The sequence below is a fragment of the Cololabis saira genome, chromosome 21 (assembly GCF_033807715.1).
Source record: "Cololabis saira isolate AMF1-May2022 chromosome 21, fColSai1.1, whole genome shotgun sequence".
Lineage (NCBI taxonomy): Eukaryota > Metazoa > Chordata > Actinopteri > Beloniformes > Belonidae > Cololabis > Cololabis saira.
The window spans coordinates 24,768,122-24,793,417 of record NC_084607.1 but is presented as its reverse complement, the minus strand read 5'-3'; the positions used below and the strand labels follow the sequence as shown (position 1 = coordinate 24,793,417).

Here is a 25,296-nt window from a genome sequence, read left to right as displayed (position 1 = left end):
TATCTGATGTATTCATTAAAACTCAGTGCTGAATGGGGAGATTGAAAAAAAGATGACATCACCCCCAGTGGTGGTGCTTTCAGGGACAGTTGGTAAATTTCAGAGTGCAGTTCACAGATTATCATTTCAGAAGGCTGAATCTGTTGAGTCAATTGTATGCTAATACTGGTAAAAGGCTGACACTACAGAAAACAAGATTAAGATAAAAACACCACAGGACATTTTGTTCTCCACAGATAAGTGCAATAATATCTACAGAACATATTGGGATGTTTATCACAATTATCACACAGTTTATTTGAAATTCATAGTAATCAGCAATTAAATAATTTGTCATGCGCAATTGCACATAACTTCAAAAAACACAAAAATAAAAAAAATGGAGTGAATACAGTTGAAATATCTACATTACTAAAATACTACATTACATACTCATCTGTTTCAAATTCCTATTTCTGTAAACTGAATTAATCCTCAACATCTTTAATAGCTGTTTTTTTTTTTTTTTTAATCCTTGAAAGAAATGTATATTTTTATTTTTCTTGGCTGTATGGTTTTAAATCTACGGAAGAGTATTAGGGCCATGCAGGAGAAAAAATATTTGGGAAGGGAAGATTTTTTTTATTGTGCACTTCGAGAAAAAAGTCAAAATGTCGAGATTAATGTTGAAATACAATTTCGAGAAAAAAGTCGAAATTTCGTGAATAAAGTCAAAATTTTGTGAATAAAGTCGAAATTTTGTGAATAAAGTCGAAATTTCGAGAATAAAGTTGAAATACATTTCGACTTTTTTCTCGAAATTGTATTTCAACATTAATCTCGACATTTAGACTTTTTTCTCGAAGTGCATAATGAAAAAATCTGGCTTTATATTTAAACTTTAGAAATATTTGAAAACAGCAAAAAATGAATGCTGCTGCACATTGATATAATCTACTACAAATTACAAGCAGTAAAAATGAATATTTCAAATTGAATGTTCTCGGTAAATAAATGAATGAATGTGTTTAGTGCCCGGGGTTTCCGGCTGGCCCTGAACGCAGCAGCAGCATTCACCGCTCCGCTGCACAGAGAGGATCAGCGTCATGCGCCGCCAGCTGCTGCTCTGAATACTTTTAGCTCACATCTGCCGGCCACGGCTGCAGGTGCACTGCTGGGATTTTATTGCAAAGTGTTTTATCTTTAAGGGTCTGGCGGTGGGGGGGTGTTTGTTGTCACTGGTCACAGCCCGGGTGGGATCCGCGTCCACCGGCGTGGATGCTCCGTGCTGGTAGGATGGAGGAGTTCGTCACGGAGGAAGAGGAGCCATGGTACGATCAGCGGGATCTGGAGCAAGGTGAGGCATCATGTCATCCTGTGACTGGTTTTGTATGGAGAAACACACAAAAGAATAGCATTATCAGTGATGGGTGAAAGGGGGTGGACGTCTTAAACCTGAATTATGGTTCTGCGTTACACCGACGCAGAGCCTACGCCGTAGGGTACAGCGTAGGCTCTGCGTTGGTGTAACGCATAACCATAAATCAGCCTTTAAAATAAAACATTTAATTAATTGTGATGAGGGAGTCTCTGCAGCTTGCGACGCCCTGCCCTTCACCCACCTTCTTCCTCCTCCAGTCACTCAGATCTCGCCGTGGTTTCCCCAGAATAGTCCAGCTGTGTGAGGGTCAAAGACGTATAAGGCCTTTGAGTAGCCCATTTTTAAAATACTTAAAATAAAGATATTTTTGGCCATTTTTCAAACATTTGAAATGTAGTGTACACATACATGTATGTGAAAACTTCAAACAAAGGTATTTTAGTGTTTTTAAACCTTTAAACCGTCATTTGGGGCGACCATTTATCTCAAAATTAATAGATTTCCATAACAAAATTTATATTTTAATAAGTATCAGTAATTAAATTAACTGTTCAAGAAAGATAGACACATTTTTCCTTTCATTTTTTTGAAAACCATTTTTAAATACATTCTATCCATAATGGCAGTGTCACCCTGTTACTTACTCTAAAATTCATAAAACTGATTTAAAATGTGTACAAGGTGTATCCACTTATGCATGCTATACCAATAATTTATATTTGAACCAAAACTGATAGACATTCAATTTTGAATTTGATACAGAATTGCCATTTGTTGGTTACCCCACATGACAGGTGGTCACCCCACATGATGCTTTCAGGTTTAATCAAATATAACAGGCTAACAGTTAGCTATATATATATATATGATTAGTTGTGGAGCAAAGTCAAAGATGATAGAAGCAAGCAATCATGTCTTTTGGAGGAGGTGGTGGCAGTATTTCTGTTTCATAAATCAAAACAATCAGGCAGATAATTCCCAGAGGCCGATTTGAAGCACGACTGGAATTCAGACTCAGCTTAAGGTAGGATCTTTCAAGTCTCTGCAGGAAATGTATGCTTTTGTGCTGGCCTACCCCTGATGCAAAATGTTCTTGTATCTGTGGACTCCTCTGTGCTCCGGCCTACCGGTAATGACTTAAAAGGATGCACTTCCACCGAGTTAGTGCGTCTCACAGGAGGGCTGAGTGATCTGGTGAGTACGTCCTCTGTCTGCGGTGCCGGGTTCAGCATCGCCCCATCTCCCGATTACCCGCTGACCCAGAGAACTAAAGCAGCTTTGCGTCTCATCACAGCATTTCACATAGTCCTAGAGAGGAGAGACAGGTGGATTTGAATGCCTGTGTTCAGCATTTTAGTGTATTTTATCCCACCTTACCCCCCTACCCTTCCCTTCCCTTCCCTCCCCTGGCTGATCTGATTAGGGAGCCCCAGACCAAACCTCTTTAGTGAGGATCAAGCATTTCAGACTTTGGGGTCAGATTTGGAGCCTAATTGCAATCTGCTTGCTGCATGCGCTCCTAGCGAGTCATTATTTTACCCCAGAAGTGAGGCTGTTATGCAACCTCCGTACTGCCAGCTGTGCTATTCCGCCACCCCTTGTGCCTCTCGTGACCCCGAAAAGATGTGAAGTGCATCTGTGCAGACAGAAAGCATGATGTCACGGGTTCATGTGGCAGCTCCAGGGACCTGTGACTAAGTGTGATTCACACTTCAGAGCAACACCGAGATGTGAAGACAGCAAAAACACACACACACGTCTGATTTCTTTTTTTTATTCTCTTTCTTTTCTCCTCCTTGGATGAGATTCAGAAGTTGCATAACTCGGCACGTGCCAGCCTCAGTAAAGGCAGCGGCTGTGACAGTCGGGGGGCCTCGGGGTGAAGGCTTGCTGTGTTCTCTGCTCCCTGCACTCTCCCTCAGCTCCTTATCTGCTTTGTCAGTGCAGGAAATGTCCGCCTGCCACGTCCTCCCTCGGCAGCACCGGAGACTAATGCAGCATCACAGATGTGCAGATTGTAAACCAACGTTGATGGATAACAGGGAGGGATTCTCTCGGATTGCAATAAACAAACATCAAATCTGTGATATATATTGTTTGATCTGTGAAGTTTTACACCAACAGTGACCCATGTGTGGGTTTCTGTCGTTGCTTGTCACGCTGGTGATAAAACACTCCATTCATGTCCAATGATGGACAGTGGATTGAAGTCAATGGCTCTTCTGTTTCGTCCCATCTTTCCTCTCCTCCAGTGTTATGTTGTTAGAGGCTCCAAATAAGCAGAGGCAATAGAGCCCCCCACCCCTCCCTCCACTCCTCCTCCTCCCATTCCTAATCTCGTTTCACCAGAGGAGATAAATGATTTATGATTCAAGCTGTGCTGCCAAATATCAGCTACTGTGAAAGTACAGTCTGTATAGCCACAGCTGAGTCTGTACATGTGCACCAAAAATCATCAGACCAAAGCAAAGCGAGCACGGATGAGGCTGCATTAACATTACCTCAGCATTAGTCACACTTTTGAAAAATAATGTAAAGTGTAAGTAAAAACTAAATTAAGATGAGTTGTGAGGTAATCAAGCCCTATATTTAACTTAAAATTCTACAAACGGTCCATTTGCTTATTTAGAAATCTAGTTTTTGAAACAGGAAAACTCCCCATCAGTCAGTTTGAAATGACAGAACCTTCTGGATGGAAGTGGAAACGCCTTTAATCAAGAAAATAACTTGCTTTGAATCAAGCAGGGGCGAAAATCCCGTTTCATAGTTGGGGGGGACAATAAACAGTAACATTTTAGAGAATAAATCCAGGGGGGGACAAGGAATAAAAGTTTTAGCCTTCCTTTAATACAGCATTTTGACATTTTCAACTCTGTCTCGCAAACAGGCAGAAGACCTTTCTTAGAGTAATACAAAACAATGGTATTAGGTGGAAGGTGGCAATAATACAGCACATCTGACATAATGCACTGCAAAAACCCACAATCTTAACAAGAATATCTGTCTTATTTCTAGTTAAAATGTCTCATTTTTAGTTAAAAAAAATCTCATTACACTTAAAACAAAACTCATCACTGGAAAAAAACAACAAGTTTCACCTGTTTCAAGTAGATTTTCACTTGAAATAAGTAGAAAAATCTGCCAGTGGAACAAGATTGTTTTGCTTATAAGATAAATCTTGTCGCACTGGCGGATTTTTCTACTTATTTCAAGTCAAAATTTACTTGAAACAGGTGAAAATTGTCAAATAACAAGTTATTTTTCTGGTGATGACTCTTGTTTTAAGTGTAATGAGATTTTACTGTTTATTATTATTTTCGGTTTCGGCCACAAATTTTCATTTTAGTGCATCACTACTAAATACTACTGCATTGTTCCAAAATTATTAATTCTGTCTCAAATTATTCTAGGGGGGGACAGCTTTACTAATGGGGGGGACTTGTCCCCCCTGTCCCCCCCGGGGTTTTCGCCCCTGGAATCAAGCCTTTGCAGATGACCATTTGTGGATCTCTGAGAGAGAACACCAGTGAGTTGGATGGGAGGACAAAAAGAGAAAGATAGGACAGAGGCGTGTTTACCAATGTGTCACATCACATTTAAGGAGCCCCATTTCTCCGGCATTCAAACTGAACACTTTTGATTTTTGCTTCATGAAGCATTATGTCACATTATTCACCTCCAGACCATCACAGATGATGATGATGGGTTTTAGCCTGGAGGACCATTTTCACACAACCTTTAGATGATTATCCACCACCTCGGATCATAGAAGAGATTAGCGCTTCCTCTCAGCTCATCTTAAATGATCTTGTTTCCTGTGAAATTTTCCACCACAGCTGTGTTGACTGTACTAAGCAACCGTTTTCATCTCCATGCTGTTAAAGCTTCACATTTAATTTAAAATTATACCAACCTAATTTTTTTCTCTTCAAAAAACAGTAAATGTTTCTCAGTTTAAACATGTTTATTAAAGAATATAGGATTTACATTAGTCACAAAAACCACTCCATTCATACTGTCTATCAACTTTTTTCTTCACTAAGAATGAAACAACATGCTTTAAATGCATATTATGGTCGGGGGTCTGTTCTAATCTCTAATCTAATCCTATTACATCATTACAAGATCTGGTGTGTTTCAAACAAGCTCAGGACTTTGTGCCACATCAACAGACTCTCTACTTAATGGCCAAGCCCTCCATGAAACCCCCCACAGGTTTTCTGAGGAGTGCTCAGCTCAGACTGCTGCTGGGGTGAGACCTGCTGGGCAGAATTACTGCAGAGGCTCTGCGTCCCGCTGGACTTTGGACAAATGTCGTTTCAGTGCCAGAATCAGACATGACTGCTGCGTTAGGCCAACGCAGGGTCAGCACAAGCTGCTCCTCGCTGAGCTCCCTCCTCACACCCGTCAACCACAACCCCTCAGCCCATCACTGCAATCTGTTAGGAAAAGCTACAGCACAACTAGTTGTATTCTCTTTTAAATTGGGTCTGTATTCGCAGCACTAGGTGTTACACAGTAGAAGCAGTGATAGCTCGCCATTAGCCGCCACAACACCCCTGGTTATACATGCATTTATTCTTATCTAATTTTTCCTGATGTGATATAAATAAAAATCCCCCCCAGTGCAGTTGACATGGATGTGAAATCTAGATCATGGAGACCAAAGTCTTTTTTTGAATCAGGCTGTAAATATGTTTAAAGGAGCCGTCTGTAAAAAATGGCCAAAACATACTGCAGTCACTTTCAAAATATTGTTGAGCGGCGTGTACCCTCCCCCTCCTCCCCCCGACCAGAGGTTGCCAGGTAGGCTGCAGAATGCAGCAGGAACGTAGGCTGCCATGGCTGCGATAATTAGAGCCGAGTTGGCAACCCGGATGCCGAAACAATACTGACTTGGTGATTGGGAGATAGGTGGAGGGTGGAGCTTCAGAAACAATACTGACTTGGTGATTGGGAGATAGGTGGAGGGTGGAGCTTCAGAAACAATACTGACTTGGTGATTGGGAGATAGGTGGAGGGTGGAGCTTCAGAAACAATACTGACTTGGTGATTGGGAGATAGGTGGAGGGTGGAGCTTCAGAAACAATACTGACTTGGTGATTGGGAGATAGGTGGAGGGTGGAGCTTCAGAAACAATACTGACTTGGTGATTGGGAGATAGGTGGAGGGTGGAGCTTCAGAAACAATACTGACTTGGTGATTGGGAGATAGGTGGAGGGTGGAGCTTCAGAAACAATACTGACTTGGTGGAGATAGGTGGAGGGTGGAGCTTCAGGCCAAAACAAAAAATGACAACATAAACATCAGTTGAGGGCTGCAACTCCTCTTTTTAAACTGGAATATCCTGGCTTGAGTGCTGTTGTCAGTGACATAAGTATTTGAAATGAACATGATTTTTAAATGTCTGTTGACATATCAGGGTCATTTTATGATTCGTTTTATTATTGCTCTTACATACAGCTCCTTTAATCACGCTAAAGATGGCTTGCCTTCTCTCAATGTAAGACGATTTACACACTGGATGACTCTGATTTATAAGGCTCTTCTTGGCTTGGTTCCTGGTTATTTATGCTTATTTCTTCAGAGAACTAAAAGCCATTATGCTTTAAGATCGAATGACATTTTGCACCTGGCTGTTCCTCGTGTTCAGACTAATTTGGGGAAAAAAGCTTTTAGTTTCTCTGCACCCTCTGCTTGGAATGTCCTCCAATTTGAACTGAAATGAATTTATTTCACTTGAAGCCTTTCGCTCTGGGTCTTTTATCTGGTTAAATAAAGGTGAAATAAAAAAAAAAAAAAAGTTTGCTACATAGTTGCACATTTCAACACGGAGGCTGCGTTTACAAACTGCCTCCAGTGGTCAGTCCATGAACTGCAGTTTTTGCTATTCCTGGGTAGCTTCAACCTATACATTTGAATATTGGCTACATTAGGGAGTTAATCAAATATGAATACATCTGGATTCATTTGCCAATTAATTAATTGTGAGTGTGTGATTTAAACAAAAATCCTAATTAGGAGCCGTAATATTTCAAAGGCTGCACTGAATGTTCCTCTTAACGGCTGTGATCAGCACTTGTGTTCCTTCACTCTGTGCTCACCACCGTCTGCTATTTCTCTGCTTCTTTCTCTCTCGTGTCAGACCTGCATTTGGCAGCAGAACTCGGCAAGACTCTCCTGGAACGCAACAAAGAGCTGGAGGACTCTCTCCAGCAGATGTACATTAACAATGATGAGCAAGTGCATGAGATAGAGGTACGTTCATAGGCCTGCAAGTCCATGTCACTGCAATACAAATTTATAAATAATACTTACTCACAGATGAGTAAATGTCTTTATATGCTTGGCATCATCCCCACTTTGAATATTGAATATTTATAATTTACTGCTTTTTGAGACCTACGTAGTGTGAGCATGTACTGATAAACTGCTCCAACGGCATCCTCCCCATCATTTTTCTGAGACTGCAGAAAACATGCTCCAACTGGTTGTCAAGGCTACGAGAGCACCCTAGCCTAACCACTCACATATCATACACTTTCAAACACAGACTGGCCTGATCATTCACACCTCTCCACATGAATGAGCAGATCTCATGCTGATTGGATAAGTCTCATCACATCACAGGCCTCACTCAGAATTATGAGATACACCCATGTCAGATTCCCAGGTTGAGACATTTTCTGCTGACTTTTCACTTGTCATCTGACCGTCAAAGCGGATTTTCCCCCCAACACGTCCACCTTCATCGATATCCTCTCTTTTTGTTTTTGTATCGGGCTGATTCCCATTTCGTGTGGGGCATTTCGAGAAGGAGAATGAATAGGAGAGTGTGTGTCTAAAGTGTGTGGAAATTGATGTACCAGTCCACACTCATGTCACCCTCCCAGTTCAAGACTTTTCATCAAAATAGAAATTAATTAAGAATTTATTTTAGGTTCATGAGCACAATCCAGATTTACCCGAAAGTCACGGTGCTCCATGATTCATGTTCATTGGATTAGGTTAACTGTGCATCTTAAATCTTTTTAGTTTTTATAATGAAATTAATGTAAATAAAATTACCTCTCGATCCATTTTTTTTTTTAAATCCTCATATTGTCTACAATATCTATCACTGTTCTTCCAATCAAATTTCAGGTGTGTGTGTGTGTGTGTGTGTGTGTGTGTATATATATATATATATATATATATATATATATATATATATATATATATATATATGTGTGTGTGTGTGTATATTTAAAAAATATGGCATGAGTATATTAATACAGAATCTTTCTGAATGCATCTCAGTTCACTCGACTGTTTAATTGTAGGTTTTGCTGTGTGAGACTGTCTGTCTGGAAACTTTAAAGTACATAAACCCTCTCGCGCTCATGAGCACAGGCTCAAAACGGGAAAACTTCTATCATGCACACTTCTGAATACACACCTGGGTGAGCTGCCAAGCGTTCCTCCTGCACCGGTGACATCACCTCACATCTATTAGAGACTCGTTCAACGCTCCTCAGACGCTTCATCCCAGCAACCAGAACCCTGGATCGATGTGGCCTCTAACCTCATTTCAATATCCTGTTTCCCTTTCTAGTACCTCTCCAAGCAGCTGGAAATGTTGAGGGAGGTGAACGAGCAGCACGCCAAGGTGTACGAACAGCTGGACGTGACTGCCAGAGGGCTGGAAATCACCAACGAGAAGCTGGTGCTGGAGAGCAAGACCTCGCAGCAGAAGATCGACAGGTGACCCGTCACCACAACACGGCCAGTCACTGTTCCTCACTGATAGGATTCACTGCATCTGGCTTCCTGCGAGATTTCGTGGGAGGATTGATATGTACAGTGTTGGCAGCTCTTCTTTGAAGCTGATCTGCTGGATATCAACATCTGGACCAATAAAATTACCTCTCAATCAATTTGTTTTGCTGGATATCAACATCTGGACCAATGCAGTGTTATTTTTGCTGCATGAATGGCCCGAGTTGATCTCAGTTTCTTTTCCTGCTTGTCTGCCTTACTATTTTGGTGAATATTGGATTTTGGGTACAACAATGATGTCTCTGAAAGAGTTTATGCTGTTACATATATGTAACTGATGCTTTAACTTTTTTTTTTTTACTGAAAAGTAAAAATAAAAAGCTTTAGTCCCAGTTACTGGTACTTTCAGTCTAATCAGTTCCTCTTTTAGAAACGATACCATCCAATACCTTGCAATTTTTTGCAAACTTTGCTCATGGTTCTGTGTAAAAAAAACAACAACCAAAAAACAACCTCTGGTGCACACAATTATCTAATACACCCTTTAGAAGAAAAACAAAAGGTCCGTATGCCAACTGTGATCCTCTCATCGGATACTTTGAGCCAAGTTGCCATCAACCATCAGGGGGCTGATATCTTAAGTATAAGGAAGTAGTTTGTGTTTGTGCTGTGTTTACCTGCAGTTCCCTCCACCTGAAGAACTGAATGTCGCACGTTTGTTCTCTAGAAATTTCACAATCATGGATTAGTTAGTTACACGTCACATTGTTGAGCTAAATACCTTGTTGAATAGCTGCCTCTGTTCTTTCTAAGTATCCCCCTTCTTGTTGCAGCCTTTTTGTTTTGCAACATTTTGCAGATTGATCACGGTGTTTGTGTGCGTGCGCAGGTTGACTGGCACCATGGAGACCTTGCACGGTCAGGTGGAAAGTCTCACAGTTCGCCTGGAGGAGCTGCACACCCTGGAAGAGCTGTGGATGCACAGGGAGAAGAAGGAACGTCGCAAGACGGTGCAGTCGTTCCCCTGCCTGAAGGAGCTCTGCACTGCTCCCAGGTCAACTATGTTACACACCAGTCCACTGCTGTTAGGCTCCCGCTCTGACAGTAGAGGGATTGTCTTTTCTCTTCAGTCTTGTATGGAGGATACTTCTGCCATTTTTAGTAGCCAATAAACAGAGGTGTCAAGTAACGAAGTACAAATACTTCGTTACCTTACTTAAGTAGACATTTTGGTTATCTATACTTCACTGGAGTAATTATTTTTCAGACGACTTTTTACTTTTACTCCTTACATTTTCACACTTATCTGTACTTTTTACTCCTTACATTTTAAAAACAGCCTTGTTACTCTATTTCATTTTGGCCTTTAAACAAAAACTATCCAGTTAAATTGCTCCATCCGGATAGAGTGAATTTGGTTGTGGTTGTTTCAGATGTTCTTGTCCAGTTTTGTTCTTACATCCGTTCCCTCAGATTCCTGCAACTAAACTTGGATGTACATTCCAATAAAGGTTAGGATAAATGATAACATGCCTCTGAAGTTTGACTTTTTGCACCATTACAATACTTATAGTTAACTAGTCATCATATCTCATGCTCTCTGAAACACATGTTAATGCTCAATAGTACACATATATGGTTCTTTAGTATATTTGCATTATACTAAGATGCATTCATTTTCAATGGCTTTTTTCCCCCTTAATTACTTTTACTTTTATACTTTTAGTTTTGAAACCAGTACTTTTATACTTTTACTTGAGTAAGAAACTTGAGTTGATACTTCAACTTCTACAGGAGTATTTTTAAACTCTAGTATCTATACTTCTACCTGAGTAATGAATGTGAATACTTTTGACACCTCTGCCAATAAAGACATTCCAGTATTGTATGCTACAGTTAAAGTGTATATTATTGACTCTAATCCTTTGACATTACACTTTTTTGTCAGGTATGAGGACGGTTTCCTCCTGGCCAATCCTGGAAGTGTAGATTTGGTGGAGAAACGGCCACCGGATGAGGAAAATGAGCGCCTGAAAGGCATTGTGTCGTCCCTGCACGCAGCCATGGCCTCGGAGCGGGCCAGGCGGGAGAGCGTGGAGAGGGAGTGTGCCACCGTCCTGCAGGAGTTCGAGAGCCTAGAGCAGCGTCTCTTGGGCGCAGAGGGCTGCCATCTGCGGGTCCAGGAGCTGGAGGCCGAACTCCAGGAGATGCAGCAGCTCAGGAAGTCCCGGCTGTGTCTGATCGGGGATGTGGAGGACGGGCTGGAGACGCTGCTCAGCAACGGGCCTGAGACCGACACCCCAGAAGAGGACACGGGCCTGCAGGAGGGCGGCGAAGGCCCGGTGCGGAAGAGCTGCAGCGACACGGCGCTAAACTCCATGTCGGCCACCTCTGGACGACGACAGGGCAGTTACAGCAACGGCTCACGCAAGCGCGGCATGTCCATCCTGCGGGAGGTGGACGAGCAGTACCACGCCCTGCTGGAGAAGTACGAGGAGCTGCTGGGGAAGTGCCGGCGCCACGAGGACGGCCAGTGCCACGCCGGCGTGCAGACCTCCCGGCCCGTCTCCAGAGACCCCTCCATGAAGGAGTACAGCATGATCTGCATGGAGCCGTCCACGTCTGGGGCCGGGGCCGCCGCCCGCCCTCCCACGCCCCCTCAGACCCCGTCCACCCCCGAGGCCCTGGAGGGGATCAGCCGGCAGGTGGAGCAGGTGGACAAGCGGCTCAGCCAGAACACGCCCGAGTACAAGGCGCTGTTCAAAGAGATCTTCTCCCGACTTCAGAAAACTAAAAGTGACGTGAACTCCAGCAAGAGCAGAAAGACCAACAAATGAACTGGCGCGCCACGACTACTGCTACTAAATGCACTGAAACTACTGATTTTCCTTAAAATTACCTTGCCTTTTGTGTAACCTTTGGCCGCTGTTGACTGAAGGCTCGATGTTTTGTTTTTGCTCTTTGAAGAGGAGACTACTGAATTTTGCTAAAGAGAAATGCCTTTTGACTGTCTGCTACTGAAAATGATCCAAACAGAAGGTGCATTTTTAACTTACATTTACCGATGCTTGAGAAAATGTAACACGTGCCAGTTATTTAAGCCAAATACATTCAAAAACACAATCCTCCACTGGCTTTAAAGGCATCTGCAGCATGTAATAACCAGAATTTAAAGAAAAAAGCAATTTTGAAAGCAGGTGAATCTATTTCTCATGCGTTTGGAGCAGATTTAAATTCACTGGACACATCCAGGTGGGCATTTACCAAAAAGAGCAGTACGAGATCAATTTGATGTATTGTTTACATTGGTAACTGAAATAGATGTCAGTGCCTCTACGGTGAAAGCATGTGTTGCAAGCTGAAGGTGCTCGGTGTCACGGTGTGGGTCTTGTTATGGGTCACTTAAATGTTTATTACAATAAATGCATTGATGATCCTTTTTGTTGTTGTTGTTGAATTAGTTCAAAAACATAGTGCTCATGGAGGCTCTAAAGCAGGACACACACACATACTCCAAGTCTAAACACTTTAATGTGAACACAGGCGATCAGTAAACTGTGGGTAATACAAATGCTGCACAATAAATCAACCCCCGAGAAAAACCCTCAGTCCATGACACAAGAAAGCTGAACGAGGCCATATAGGCGTCACTGACTTATGGAGTGTATATATTTATTTATAAAAAGCCAGGATAACCCTTTCTCGTGGCAGGATGAGTTAACCATGGGCTGAGGTTCCTATACTGATCCAGTGGTCGGTTGCAGACCATGTCTCACCTCAAGGATGCAGAGTCAGCAGTGGTCATCGGAGTAACACGACATGAGCACGGGAGCTGTGTTCACGTTAAAGAGGGGCTGTGGAGACACCTCCCGAGATGAGCGGACACGGGGCCACGGCTGATACAAATGGACTTTAGAGTTCCACCACATCAAGCCCCGAAATGAAGTCTGATGAAATCCAGCTCCTACATGTGAAATAAAGACATTGGTCCTGTTTCCCTGCCCGAGTGTTACAAGTTGTGTTAAAATAGGCTCATGTATAAAAAAATTTAATCTGAAGGCAAAATGGCTCAACTAAGTTGACCGTCTCGTCCTAATAGTTGCTGTTAAGGCCACATGGCTGCTAACTGCCACTATACCCTGATGAGGAGAGGACCAGCCGCGACTAAAGCACACTGGTCTGATGATAAGCTATTGGAAAGAGAGCTAGACTTAATTCCAAATAATTTAACAAGACCGTGGTGAGGCTGATCTGCTCAGAGGCTTTAGAAGGACTGGATCCCAGAGCTGTGTCCAGCAGTGATTGAACAAAGACGGTACAGCGAGCGCGCACGTGCAGCACTACTGCCTCCTGTACGACGCTGTCCAAGGCAGATCGCGGTGATCGTACAAAACAGGGCGAAAATAAAAGGAAGAAGGAAAGAGCGGAGGAAATCAAAAACAGGTAACATGTTTTACGGATATTTTTTTTTTGTATAAACAAACAATAAAAGGAAAAAAAATCTAGGTCGTGCACATTGCTTTCTCCATTTTTTTTTTTTTAAAGGATTTAATACTTATCAGAAGATGTGTAAGCAAACAAATTAAGCATTATCATTGGAGGAATAATGAGGTTACTGGAATCGAAAAAAAAAAAAGACTGTTGGACGGAGAGAGCAAACGCTTAAGAGGACAAAAAAAAAAAAAAAAAACGAATTCAAAGGAGGAAGCATGGAATGACAGAAAGGAGAAGTGGAAGACGTGGATGGGCGAGCAGGCGAGTCAGTCCTTCCACTCTTTCTTGATGTTGAGGCTCCACTCCCAGGACAGATGATCGTGCTTGTCGTCATCGGTGAACTTAGACTTGATGTTGTAGGTGCCGCGGGCCAGCATGCCTTTGGGCGACTCCTCCATGGTGGTGAGGAACTCGTACTCCTCGCCGGGCCTCGGGCCGTAGCTTCCCACCATGTAGTCCGACTTGTCAACTGTACGTTGAAGACAGAAAAAGCAGCTGTGAGAAACTAAACACTCGTATGTTCCAGAAAGTGTGCGTGCAAATGATCCGCTGTAGAAAGAAGTCGAGTGAAGAAAATATTTCTTTGGTAGCATTTCTCCCGTCAGTTCCGATCAGAATAATGCTTGTAATCGTTATTTTTAGTGAAGTGCTGTCAATTTTCTGCTGCTCACATCTGGAAATGTGAACAAGGTTCAAGGGAAATTACATATATTCAAATTTTTGATCCAAAAAAGATCCCTCCGTGCATCTGTGCACCAAGTTCTTTCTTAATCATGTTGGAGGATTTCATTCAGGGCTAAGTTCAGCCAGTGATGCATGCTGGGAAAGGGCAGACTGTCTGGGCCCTCCAGGTACAGACGCAGGCTCAAAAGTTTAAATCTCACACTGTACAGAGGAAGCAGCAGGACAAATAACCACAACTCTCAATTACCTTTAGTGCCACAACAGTCATCTCAAGGCACTTTACACCGACGCCGCTAACTGTTTACGACTTTAAATAAAGTCCAATAAATCCAGCCCAGTTAAACGCAAATTACATTTGATTTAATCCCATTTCATCCTCATTCAGTCAGAATCAGATTCAACATCCAGTTCATTCCAATTCAGTTGTAAATAAACTTGATATAATGCAAATCCATAAAAAAAAGTCAGGCTAAACATCCTGAAAGACTCAAATCTTCAGTTCAGTGAAATCCCCCTCCTGAGCAAACATGACGCAACAGCAGGAAACAAAGCAACAACAAGAGGAGCCAGATTCAGGGAGGGCAGCCATCGGCCTCGGCCAGCCAGAGGTCAGAGGTCCCAGGTGAGACCATATTAATGCCAAATACATTTAAGATGACACATGCAGACTCTTTCAATGAAGCTATCCAAAATTATAAGCTTTATCAAAAAGGCTGTCTGTGTCCCGAAAACTAACTGGTTCCAAAACAGAGAAACCTTAAAAAACCACAATGATCAATGTTATGCTCAAATTTACACACAAAACAACCAGTCCAAGACCAAAACAGCTACAAAGTTCTGCAAATGAACCAAAAGGTTGTGTGAAAAGATACTAAAAATCTAGGTTTTGTCTGCAGGAACTGAGCTGATTTGAGTTTCACAACCATGACTGCAGGAGAAGTGAAGACTGGAGCAACGCAACATTGATGCTGCCACTTCTGCATCATGGAACAGCTGTCCAGTCCTTCACATCAGACTCGAGTCAAAACTACAAGTCAACACTTGGTATCACTCATCCTTTTTAAAGGTAAAGTTACACTTTTTTCAAATATTGGCCACAAAAAATGATATATATATATACACATACACAGACAGTACAGACCAAAGGTTTGGACACACCATCTCATTCAAACAAATGGGGAAGTGTGGTCTGTATGTGTATATGTGTATATATTAGTGCTGGCCAACGATTAAAATTTTTAATCTTAATTAATCCATGATTTCTGTAATTAACTGCAATTAATCGCATATTAATTGCAAATTTATTCACACATTTTGTGCTGTTCTAAATTACCTCAAGGTATTTTTTTTTTTATGTTTTTTAATCCCTTTAACAACATGAGAAAGGGCAAATATGCTGCTTTATGCCAATGTTTATTCAACTTGCCACAAAAAAAGGCTTTTGACCTGAATGTAACATTCCTTCATAAATACAAACACAATGTAGTCCCCAACTTTACACTTGTAAAGATTAACTTAAGATTCCTTGTTTTTTTTAAGCAGCTCAAAGTAAAACAATGAACCATATGCATCACAAACATTGTACAAGAAGTGCATTGGTCAGTTACATTTTCCATGTAATTATGTCTAACCTCATACGGAGGAAAATAATAGGCTCAAACAAATAAAGTGCACATGTAAGGGGAGTAACTCAGCCGTTTCCTCACCTGAATCCTCAGTGCACTCGTGAGAATCGCAGTGTGCGCCCGACTGTGCGCGCGCGCGCGTGTGTGTGTGTGTGTGCGGCGGGGCATCTTTGAGTTATATGTTTTATGTAAAGCGCTTTGTGTTGCATTTCTTATTTTGTAAGAAAGGTGCTTCACAAATGAAGTTTGATTTGATTTGACTCGTCCTTGTTTGCAAGCTGCTATCCAGCGTTGTCTGATTTGAGACTCAACGTACTTCAATGGTAATTAATTTCAAATCGATGGTACATGTAAATAACTTCAGTCTTGTCCAGCGAACCATCTGGCATCTTTTTGAAAGTGAACTTGCTGTTCAATAGTCACTTTTCATTCTCAATCTTTCAGTTCACCAGACTTTTCCTCGAACTACGGGTGCCGTCGAGCGCGTGAAAGCATATGAGCCTTTTTTTTCTTTTTTTTTTAAATGTGCGTTAAAAAAATTGTCGGCGTTAAGAGAACGTTAAGTTAACACGTCGTTAACGCTTTAAGTTGGACAGCCCTAGTATATATATATATATATATATATATATATATATATACACATACATACATACATACACACACACACACACACACATATATACACACATACACACACATAAATAAACTAACTGAGCATCCTCACCTTTAACTCCTTTCCTGAATGTTTGCTGGTTGTACTTCAGGCCTGACACGATCTCCTTGTTCACCTGCAAAACACACAGCCAGCATGAATGATGTCCACCAGATCACCGCAGTAACCAGCTGTCAAACAGACACTAAACGCTGATGAAGACCAGGCTCTTACCTTGAAGTTGATCTTTATTCTATACTCAACACCCTCTTTCAGTGTAAATGGGTTCTTCTTGAAGTTGTCTAGGTCTCCTGGAGGTGGAAACAACACAATAGTGAGCAAGTGAGAGTGAAGACTGTCCACTGTGAGATCAGTTTGGAGGGTGAGCCAAGCTTTGTGTCCTTCATTAACAAGAAACATTTTTTCCCTTCTAGTTTTAATTTGGCTGGTAACAACACTGGACACCAGGGGGAAACACTGTTCCAGATGCTCTCGTGTTCTGCTGTAGCTCAGTGTGACCACTGAGAGGAGACAAAGAGCCCCGTCAAGAACTGGCTCATTAACCCACTTACGCAGGAATCAAGTCACTGTGAATTAGCAGACAAATGACCCGGAAGGTCATTAGGTCTATATTTGCACACAAAGATGGGATTGCTTTCAATTAAGTGGCACTTTGAGACTTCCTGCAGAGTTCATGCCTGCATCAGAGGTGCTTAAATCAGGCTGCTACTTCTGAGTTCCAGTGAGAAATCTTTAGGGTGGTCATCATATGGCATCTTTCCACACTAGATTACTTTAAAATGGATAGTTGAGTGTTTGTCCAGAGTCATCAAACCTGCTGAACAGCACTTACCCAGCAGGTCGAGGATCAGAGGAGCAGGCGCTGCCTCACACATCAGAGTCATTCGTGTCACCTGGACGTTTGGGACGCTGGGGTCTAGAAGAAGGCAAAGACACAAAACCATGAGCATCAACTAAAACTTAGCACGAAAATGAAAAATAAACAAACGTCCCACAAAAGGTTAATCGATCTGGACGACTCAATTTACCCTTTCTTACCTAAAGTAAATGTTTAAAAACAGAGAATGATTCTGTCTAAACATCTAATTAAACTTTCTGACTTCACTTTTTTCTTTTAACTACATCTTGCCTTTTCATGCACATGTTAACACAATTTAAGATCACAAAAACACTGTTCCAGACTGATGTTATTCAGAAACTCAGAGACTTCTGCCAGGAGTTCTGTTTTCAGAGATACCCGTGCATGGCTGGCTTTTGATGATCGTACTGTGGAGCCGAACTGTTTTCACAACAAGTTACTGACATTTGATGCTCTCCACTATCGGTAGAACAAACACGCAGAGCATCAGCCACCAGTTTTGGTGAAGAAACTAATGACACAAAAACCCAAACATATTTTGTGACAAAACTTTAAAATCAGTTTTACTCTAGCTGACGAAAATAAAAAATCTGAACTTCTTTATACGAGCAGAAGTGATATTAACAGTAATGTTTGGGGAAGGGGGGGGTCACTAACCTGCAGCCGCCACGGCAGCACCTTTGCCCAGCAGGGCCTCTTTGTACTTCCGCAGGCTCTCGTCATCTTTGTCCAGCTCCTGGATCTCCTGTAGGCTCTTCTGGGCAGGAGGTTTGTAGTTGATGCCGCTCTCGGCCTCCTCATTGGCTGCTGCGATCGCTGCCAGCTGCTCTGGAGTTGGGTCTTGCTCGGCCATGGCGCGCTGTGGCACAAAAGGAAAATAAATGGACTGATGACAAAGATCCACGCACTAAAGACGAATGACCCTGGGATTACTTGTTCAGTTTGAAACTTCAGTGACATTTGACCTGGAGCCATGGCAGCACAAAGCAGCAATGCTTGGAGGAAGAAACGGTCTATATTTTCACCACGGCTCTGGACTTCGACATCCGACATAACAAAAACACTGTCCGAACAGACAAGGACGATCTACAGGTTAATAACGGGTCATTTCTTCTCTATTTTCGGTAGATACCCATCCATTTTTTAATAATGTATATTTTTCTATAATTCTTGCACTATAATTTCAAATATCAAATTTGAAACCTTCTAGGTTTGCATTAGCCCTGCTTGGTTTGATTTTTCTTCAGTTTATTTGAACGGCTGCTTAGTCCCGATGGAGTTTCATCTAGTTTTTGCACTTTTATTCAAAATATATCAATTTGGAAAAACTGGCATGTAGACTTGGCAATTCATACACATTTCCTTGGAATACGTCTAAATGTAATCATAACCACAAGCTATCTTGACGGATATTTGAGTTGAGTACCATCTGTGCTCTCTTGGGAAGGTATGTATCGGAAACAACTTCATTCTGAACCTGGTCCAGGACAGTGTCCCTCTTGGTGCGCTGGCACCGGTTTCTGTAGCCGCGTTTGCCTCTATAAATGGTCTCATGAGTGGTATACAGGATATTGTGACATGCAGCAGAGGAACAACCGACAGGCAACGGCACTACTTGCTACCCTCACCCCGGTTACTCTGAGAAGATGCAGCCTCAACATAAGGAGAAGATCATCTGAAGTTTTATGAGAAGACAAGACGTGCTTGGAGGCAGACGTGGTGGGAGACAGGCGAAACATTATTGATGACAGCTGCTGCGCTTGTGATTGGCAAAGCCTTTACAAAACTGACTGCAACCTGCAAAAAGCATCTGGATGAGCGTCATCTGTTCTCATCTTGTCCTGGCTTCAGTCCACAGGAAACCAACAACAACTCATATCTGCCTCGCGACCTCCGAGACGTTCTCATAGCAACTCAAAACACTGCTCACTTAGACGGCGTGCCGCTCCGACCCACTCTGCTGTTGCACAATCAGAGCAAGAATAGATATCTTACTGGATTAGAAGAAGTGATACTGGGACAGACAGATGTCTGATGCAGCAGTGAAAAGAGGGGAGGAGACTTCTGATACATTTCTGGAAAATCTTAAGAGGTTGACCTCGGTTATTATTCCCACTTGGAATAATCTTCAGACTTGCATCCAAAGCAAACAAATGGGGGGAAAAAAAGCATTTGAGAGACGAACCAGCAGTTCATTGACTTTTCCTGGGTCACACAAGGACAACTGGATGATGTTTTTAGAGCCGTCTCCATTTTTTTCTTTTTTTTCCTTTTTAAATTCATTGCTTGTTATTCCATGCGTGAAAAAACAACCATAACTTAACTGGAAATAGTCCTTGGACTCTAATAATGTAGTTTTAATAGCCCGGTGATACTGTGCAGCTGAATTTGGATTAAAACTGATTTTCTAAGCCAATATGATGCTAAAAGATGTTTTCTTTCAGAATGCATTAAAGATCAGTTATACAGATTATCTGCAGGTTTGAAAATTCTGTTTATTCCCTTGAAAAGTTTCCAGTTTTGAAAATTCCTGTACCAAATTAGTGTCATTATTTGTCTGTCTATTTTTGTACAAACAAGCAACTGAAACTCTCAACCTCCTCATCCTGGATGCTTTCGACATTTACATGTTCAAAGAACTCAACTTCCTGAAAGGCAGGATATTCAACAGAGCATAAAACTGCAATCTTAAGAGTACGGAAGACCATGTTGTTACGGGAAAAATATTTCATAAAAAGAAAAATCACTAAATCCGAAAGGGTTGTAAATAAATGTTCAACAAGTGCTGCTCTGAGGTGAAAACTTTTGCTCGCTTTGAAGACGCAGCGAATCACCCAGTCAGAATAATTTACACTTAATAGGAAGTCTAACAAATCAGGCAAATGCAGAAAGCAAGTAAACCACCAGATAAACAACCGTGATTGATGAGACCCATTAAAACCAGCTTCACATGGCGGAAACGGTTCCTTTAGTGGGAAGAGAAAAAAAACAACACTGCTCATTTCTGTACACAAAACCTAGTTTGCTGCTCTTTCTACATATGTAGCAGAGTATTAGCTGTGAAGGAAGTGAGAACACAGCTCAGATTTTCCAAATGGGGCCTCTACAAGCTCATAAAAAGCATACCCCCCCCCCCGAAGGCAAATGCATGTTTGAGCCAGTCCACAGCACACGGCGGTTTGCTGGTCAGATAAAGAGAAGACAAGAGCTATGCAAAGAGAAACACCAGACGGCATGCTAGAGCCGTCACATCATTCTTCAAGTGGCAGGGAACAGGTTGCTTCTCGTGCTTCCTCCATTCGACGCTCTGCGGTTCTCCTGCGAGCGACTGCAGCATATCAAATAGCAGGAAGTGCTCTGTTTCATGTCGTTCTTCTGGCTTACAATATTTTCTTTTGCCTCTCGCATTCAACACTACACCCTGTTTTCTTACAATTGAAATTCTAAACATGAAACTTCTATCGTATACAGACATAGCGGCGGTGATGTTGAGTAACTTGGAAAAATCTAAACTAAGCTGACAGTTGAAGCAGGAAAAAGGTTCGTTATTCATTTCATTAAATTAAATTCAATGTGATGAATCTGTTCTTTGACCTACAGAGATTAACTTGAATGATGGTGTCTGAGGTTACTTCGTGTGTGCACAAGCATCATGGAGCACTTCCATGTTCAACACTTACCAGAACAGGCATAAATAAATGAAGAAGAAATTGAGTGTGTTACGCAACATCAGCATTTTAAATCAACAATGAAACTGTTGATTTGAAGGGGAGGAATAAAAGGGCTGGTGTGTCCCATGAATTAGATTAACAATATGGACATCACCACCCTCGTAATGATAGTCACCTTTTATTCTCCTCGCTCTAACAATGAGTGAGTGACTCCAGACCACGCTGCCAGGAAAAGGCTCCGTCATTGTTGGGCCCTGCTGGGAATCAGCGCCGCCAGCACGAGCATGAGACTGGAGGTGCACCTGCCCACTTCTGCAGGAAAATCTCTCCCACAGCAGAGGGGGGGGGGGTGACGCCAACCGCCTGCTTCCTCTGGACTAAGCAGGAGCAGAAATTGACCAACACACCACGCCTGGCAGCAGCCCAGGCTTGAGATTAAGCCCGCTACTTAGCAGCACAGCCACGACTATCAAAAGGTGGGATTATCGCTGACAAAGCATGGAGTTCCTTTTAATGGGACTTCTCTTGAACACAGCTGACCAGGAAGCAGAGAGTCCCTTAACAGTGAGCTGAAGTTGCTGTTCACTTTTGTTAGGCTCTTCAGTGTTTTTACAAAGCCTCACTCACTTCAAAGCAACTTGTATTTCAGTGTAGTACCGAGGAGGAGTACTGCGTATCAAGGAAACACAAACTCAGTGTTAATTACAAATAAACATGTTGGGGAAATCTCAAATAGCGTAATATCTTGGTTTCGCTGAGCCGGTGAAATATTCTGAACCCGACTGGCACTTCTAGTGATTCATTAAACAGCAATAAAACAAGCAAGACTGGGATCATGTTTTCATTTCACAATCAAATGAAGTCATCTTTATGTATACCGTTGACATTGTTGATGTTTATGCTTTTTAATAAAAGGTTAGTGGCAATACGGGAGGTAGCTGTGACATCTGCAGCAGCGAGTCGCTGTGAGGGGAAAAAAACGGAAACGTAGCTTTGCTCAAACACCTCTCCAAGTCGTCTGCACACGCTGGCTTTGTACATTTTAGCCAGCGGGATCAAGCAGAGATAATGCAGCATGTGCAAGTGCAAACAATATGTCTTAACAGGACTTTTTTCCCCTCTCCCTCTTTGAGTCAAGCAAAGCATCTTCACTCATAAACATCAGGAAATAGTCATATAAAATAGATTGAGTTATTTTAGGGTGCAAAAAAAATCTTACCTTAAAGAGGAGGACAGGACGTGACTGTCGCGTCACTAGATGTGACTAAAAGCTTTTCAAAGTGACATTTACTGCTCTGCTCTCTTGCTGCAGAAGGCTTTCATGCAGCACTCAAATACATTTGTGTGACCTCTGGACTTCTCATTTGCTTCGTTTCTAGAGACCTCTGTTTCCTGGTTATAGGCCAGCAATAAGAGCTTATCGGGTAGAGAAGCAAAACTCTGTGATCCACTTCTTCTAAATAAGTGAATAGATTATTATTTAGATGAGTCACTGCAACTGGAGCTGTTGTAATGACCACATCCTGTATCCTGCTTCTGTGTAGTAAAGCACTTTCTTGCGTGCAAATGAGTGGATTTTCAGGTTATAAAAATGTGTCTTCAAAACATATTAAAGGTTTTCCCCTCGACATCAGTTCATATATAGTTCCCTTTTGGTTGTTAGAGTTGAAGTTATCACAAAAGGAAAAAAGCATGTTAAAAAAAAAAAAAAAAAAAAGCGCCTGACGCCAATATAATGTGAAGGCGCCTGAATATTACACATCCTGTTAAACTGAGCTTTCATCTTTGATGGTTCAGTAGATGCGTATTTTAAACACGGCTCCGTGGCATGCCAGGCTGCAGCCAAGACATACTGTTTGTCAAAAAATGACTGCAAACTTCCGTTTTCAAGCAAGAGTTTGATGATTCATATGCTTTAGTGCGCTAAAGCACATTAGCAGAGATGAAGCATAATTCATCCTCTTAATATAAGCCCGAGGGGCTCATCTAACCAAATTGGTTTTTAAGGATGCTTTAAAAGGCAAATGTTGCTGGCTACGTGTTATATCAGTTGATTAAATAATGCTGTCCCACTACATACCATCAAACACAATCAAAGCTATGAGGAAGTGTTGGAGTTTGGGCTTTTTGCAGAACTGATGCAAAGCAGAACTCAGTCTTAAACACAGGAAAAACAAGCAAACAAAAAAGGGGTATAAGAACAAAAACTGAATGCACTCCAGTCAAAAGCCTTTGAAACCCCAAGAGAAAGTCGGCGGGGTGAGGCTGAACTTGCCATATGTTCACGAGGGGGATTAGACCAATCGTGAATAAAACAAGCCACAGGAAAAAAAAGAGGGCTGCGAGAGATAGGTAAACAAACCATGACTCCATCCCAGGAAAGACTAGAACAAATAGGAAGCTTTATAAATAGTGAGTGAGAAATCCCTGCAAACAGCAGCAGGAAGCTGAGCGTGAATGGGACAACGTAGGTGCCAGCTGAGAGCGCCAGGCTTACCGCTCTGCAGTTCACTGCACTGAAGAGAGAGACCACCACTTCTAACAACATATCATACTCTCAATATAAACTGAAGTTCAATCATGATTATGTAAAAAGCCAAGAAAATTAGGATTTGAAAAAGAAAATGCCATTTTCATCTGATAATCTTTCTCCACTACAGACCACTGGTGCCAAGTAGAGCTGTTTGCCAGGGTTTTCTGACAGGCCTGAGGAAGACCATGTGCTGACAAGGTGATGAAATGTGAGATGAAAAAGACAACTGACAGGAAGGAGATTACCTAAAACGCCTTAAACTAGGCAGCCGCCGACAACGCTGGCGGAAAAGGGACCACTAAAGAATCCTGTACATTTACAGGGGCGAGGACTGGATAAATATCTCCTTCATAAAATAGAGAATCGAACTGCAGCCACTAGATAATTAAAGCTTTATCATTTGCACAAACTTTTAAGAGTTCAGACCTGTTTTTCTGACCCTTGCATTCTTTTTTTTTTTTTTTAAACATGACCTCAGGGGAAATGTTTCCCTCAATTGTAAAGGTCACTTCTTGTTTAGTTCAACGTGGTTTGGGATTTCACTTAAATCCTGAGCAACAAAAAGTGCAAACTAAGCCTTGAAGGGTTGCTTATATTAGTAAATGTACTATGAAACTCCAACTTTAATGAGGGTAAAACAGTTTTGTGAACAACATCTAGCGGACACAGGAAGGAAAGAGAGGACTCACGAGTTTCGACAACCGCTCCACCCATCCAGTCGGGGAAAAAACATAAGTAAAATGCTTAATTAAACTCTCAAAAGCCACTTGAAGCGCATTTGGTCTTTATGCAAATGATCCATGTGCACTTGACTGTGGAAACCTTAAAAAAAAGGGCCAAAATGGTGGCTGGGTTTGGATGAGAGCTGAATCAGATTCAAGCACAGCAGTTTCAGGAAGTAGCAGAAACTGTTCCTCCTGTACACGACCACATGATAGCCGGCTCACGGGGACCTTTTGGTCTTTCTTTAATCCTAAACGACTCATTAGATCAAACTTTTGCCGCCCCACGTGTCAAAGCCAGAGCTAGATCTGTGCAGCATCGCGTTTGACGTTATCTAAAAGGCTGATTTATGGTTCCGCGTTACACCAACGCAGAGTCTACGGCGTAGGGTACGCGGCGACGCGCAGCGTGGGGTGTGCGTCGCCGCGTACCCTACGCCGTCGATTTAACGCAGAACCATAATTCAGGCTTAACCGTTGCATTGGCAGCGCAGCTCAGCCCCGACACCCGGAAATTCACGACTGCTGCTTTTTCACTGCTCGCTTTAGGCGGACACCTTTATCATACACGAACAAACTCCTGGACTTAACTTTAAAACCTTTAAAACAGCAGAAATTCAGATTTAAAAAGTGGCAACACTGAGCCCAGGAGTTTGCTTTTTTGGTAAACAAATTGTTCCTTTCACAAAATCCAAGTAAAAAAGTTAATTAGTCATTTTCCATTCGTGCGTTGGAAACTTTACTAACAGAGCGCGAGAATCTCAGATATTAATGTTTTACGGGGTAAAGCGAGCTTTTAAAAGTGTTTTTGATCAAGTCTTACCGCTTGACTTGTGTAGCTCGGGACAGTCTGCTGTGACTGAAGCGCAGCGGCGAAATCTGAGCGAGGAGCTCGACACACGCTTCCGGGGCCGCCC

General features: G+C 42.1%; 2 protein-coding genes across 4 annotated transcripts; one reads left to right on the top strand and one right to left on the bottom strand.

Moving 5' to 3' along the window:
* The first annotated feature begins 1,074 nt into the window (after positions 1-1,074).
* On the top strand, positions 1,075-12,546 carry cdr2l (cerebellar degeneration-related protein 2-like). The gene is made up of 5 exons (XM_061711017.1): positions 1,075-1,336; positions 7,506-7,618; positions 8,955-9,103; positions 10,008-10,172; positions 11,067-12,546. Exons 1-5 carry the CDS (start codon positions 1,258-1,260, stop codon positions 11,953-11,955), a joined length of 1,395 nt encoding a protein of 464 aa, XP_061567001.1. The 5' UTR covers positions 1,075-1,257; the 3' UTR covers positions 11,956-12,546.
* An 84-nt stretch (positions 12,547-12,630) lies between these two features.
* On the bottom strand, positions 12,631-25,288 carry arhgdia (Rho GDP dissociation inhibitor (GDI) alpha). 3 transcript variants are annotated; one of them, XM_061711021.1, is made up of 6 exons: positions 25,203-25,288; positions 18,111-18,312; positions 17,427-17,510; positions 16,808-16,884; positions 16,646-16,709; positions 12,631-14,081 (listed from the first exon to the last, which is right to left on the bottom strand). In XM_061711021.1, the coding sequence occupies exons 2-6, from the start codon at positions 18,304-18,306 to the stop codon at positions 13,879-13,881; spliced, it is 624 nt and encodes a 207-aa protein (XP_061567005.1). In that variant the 5' UTR covers positions 18,307-18,312; positions 25,203-25,288; the 3' UTR covers positions 12,631-13,878. The 3 variants fall into 3 exon arrangements, with proteins under 3 accessions (XP_061567005.1, XP_061567006.1, XP_061567002.1); XM_061711022.1 differs by lacking the exon at positions 25,203-25,288 and adding an exon at positions 24,347-24,459; XM_061711018.1 differs by lacking the exon at positions 25,203-25,288 and adding an exon at positions 22,344-22,460.
* Positions 25,289-25,296: the final 8 nt, after the last annotated feature.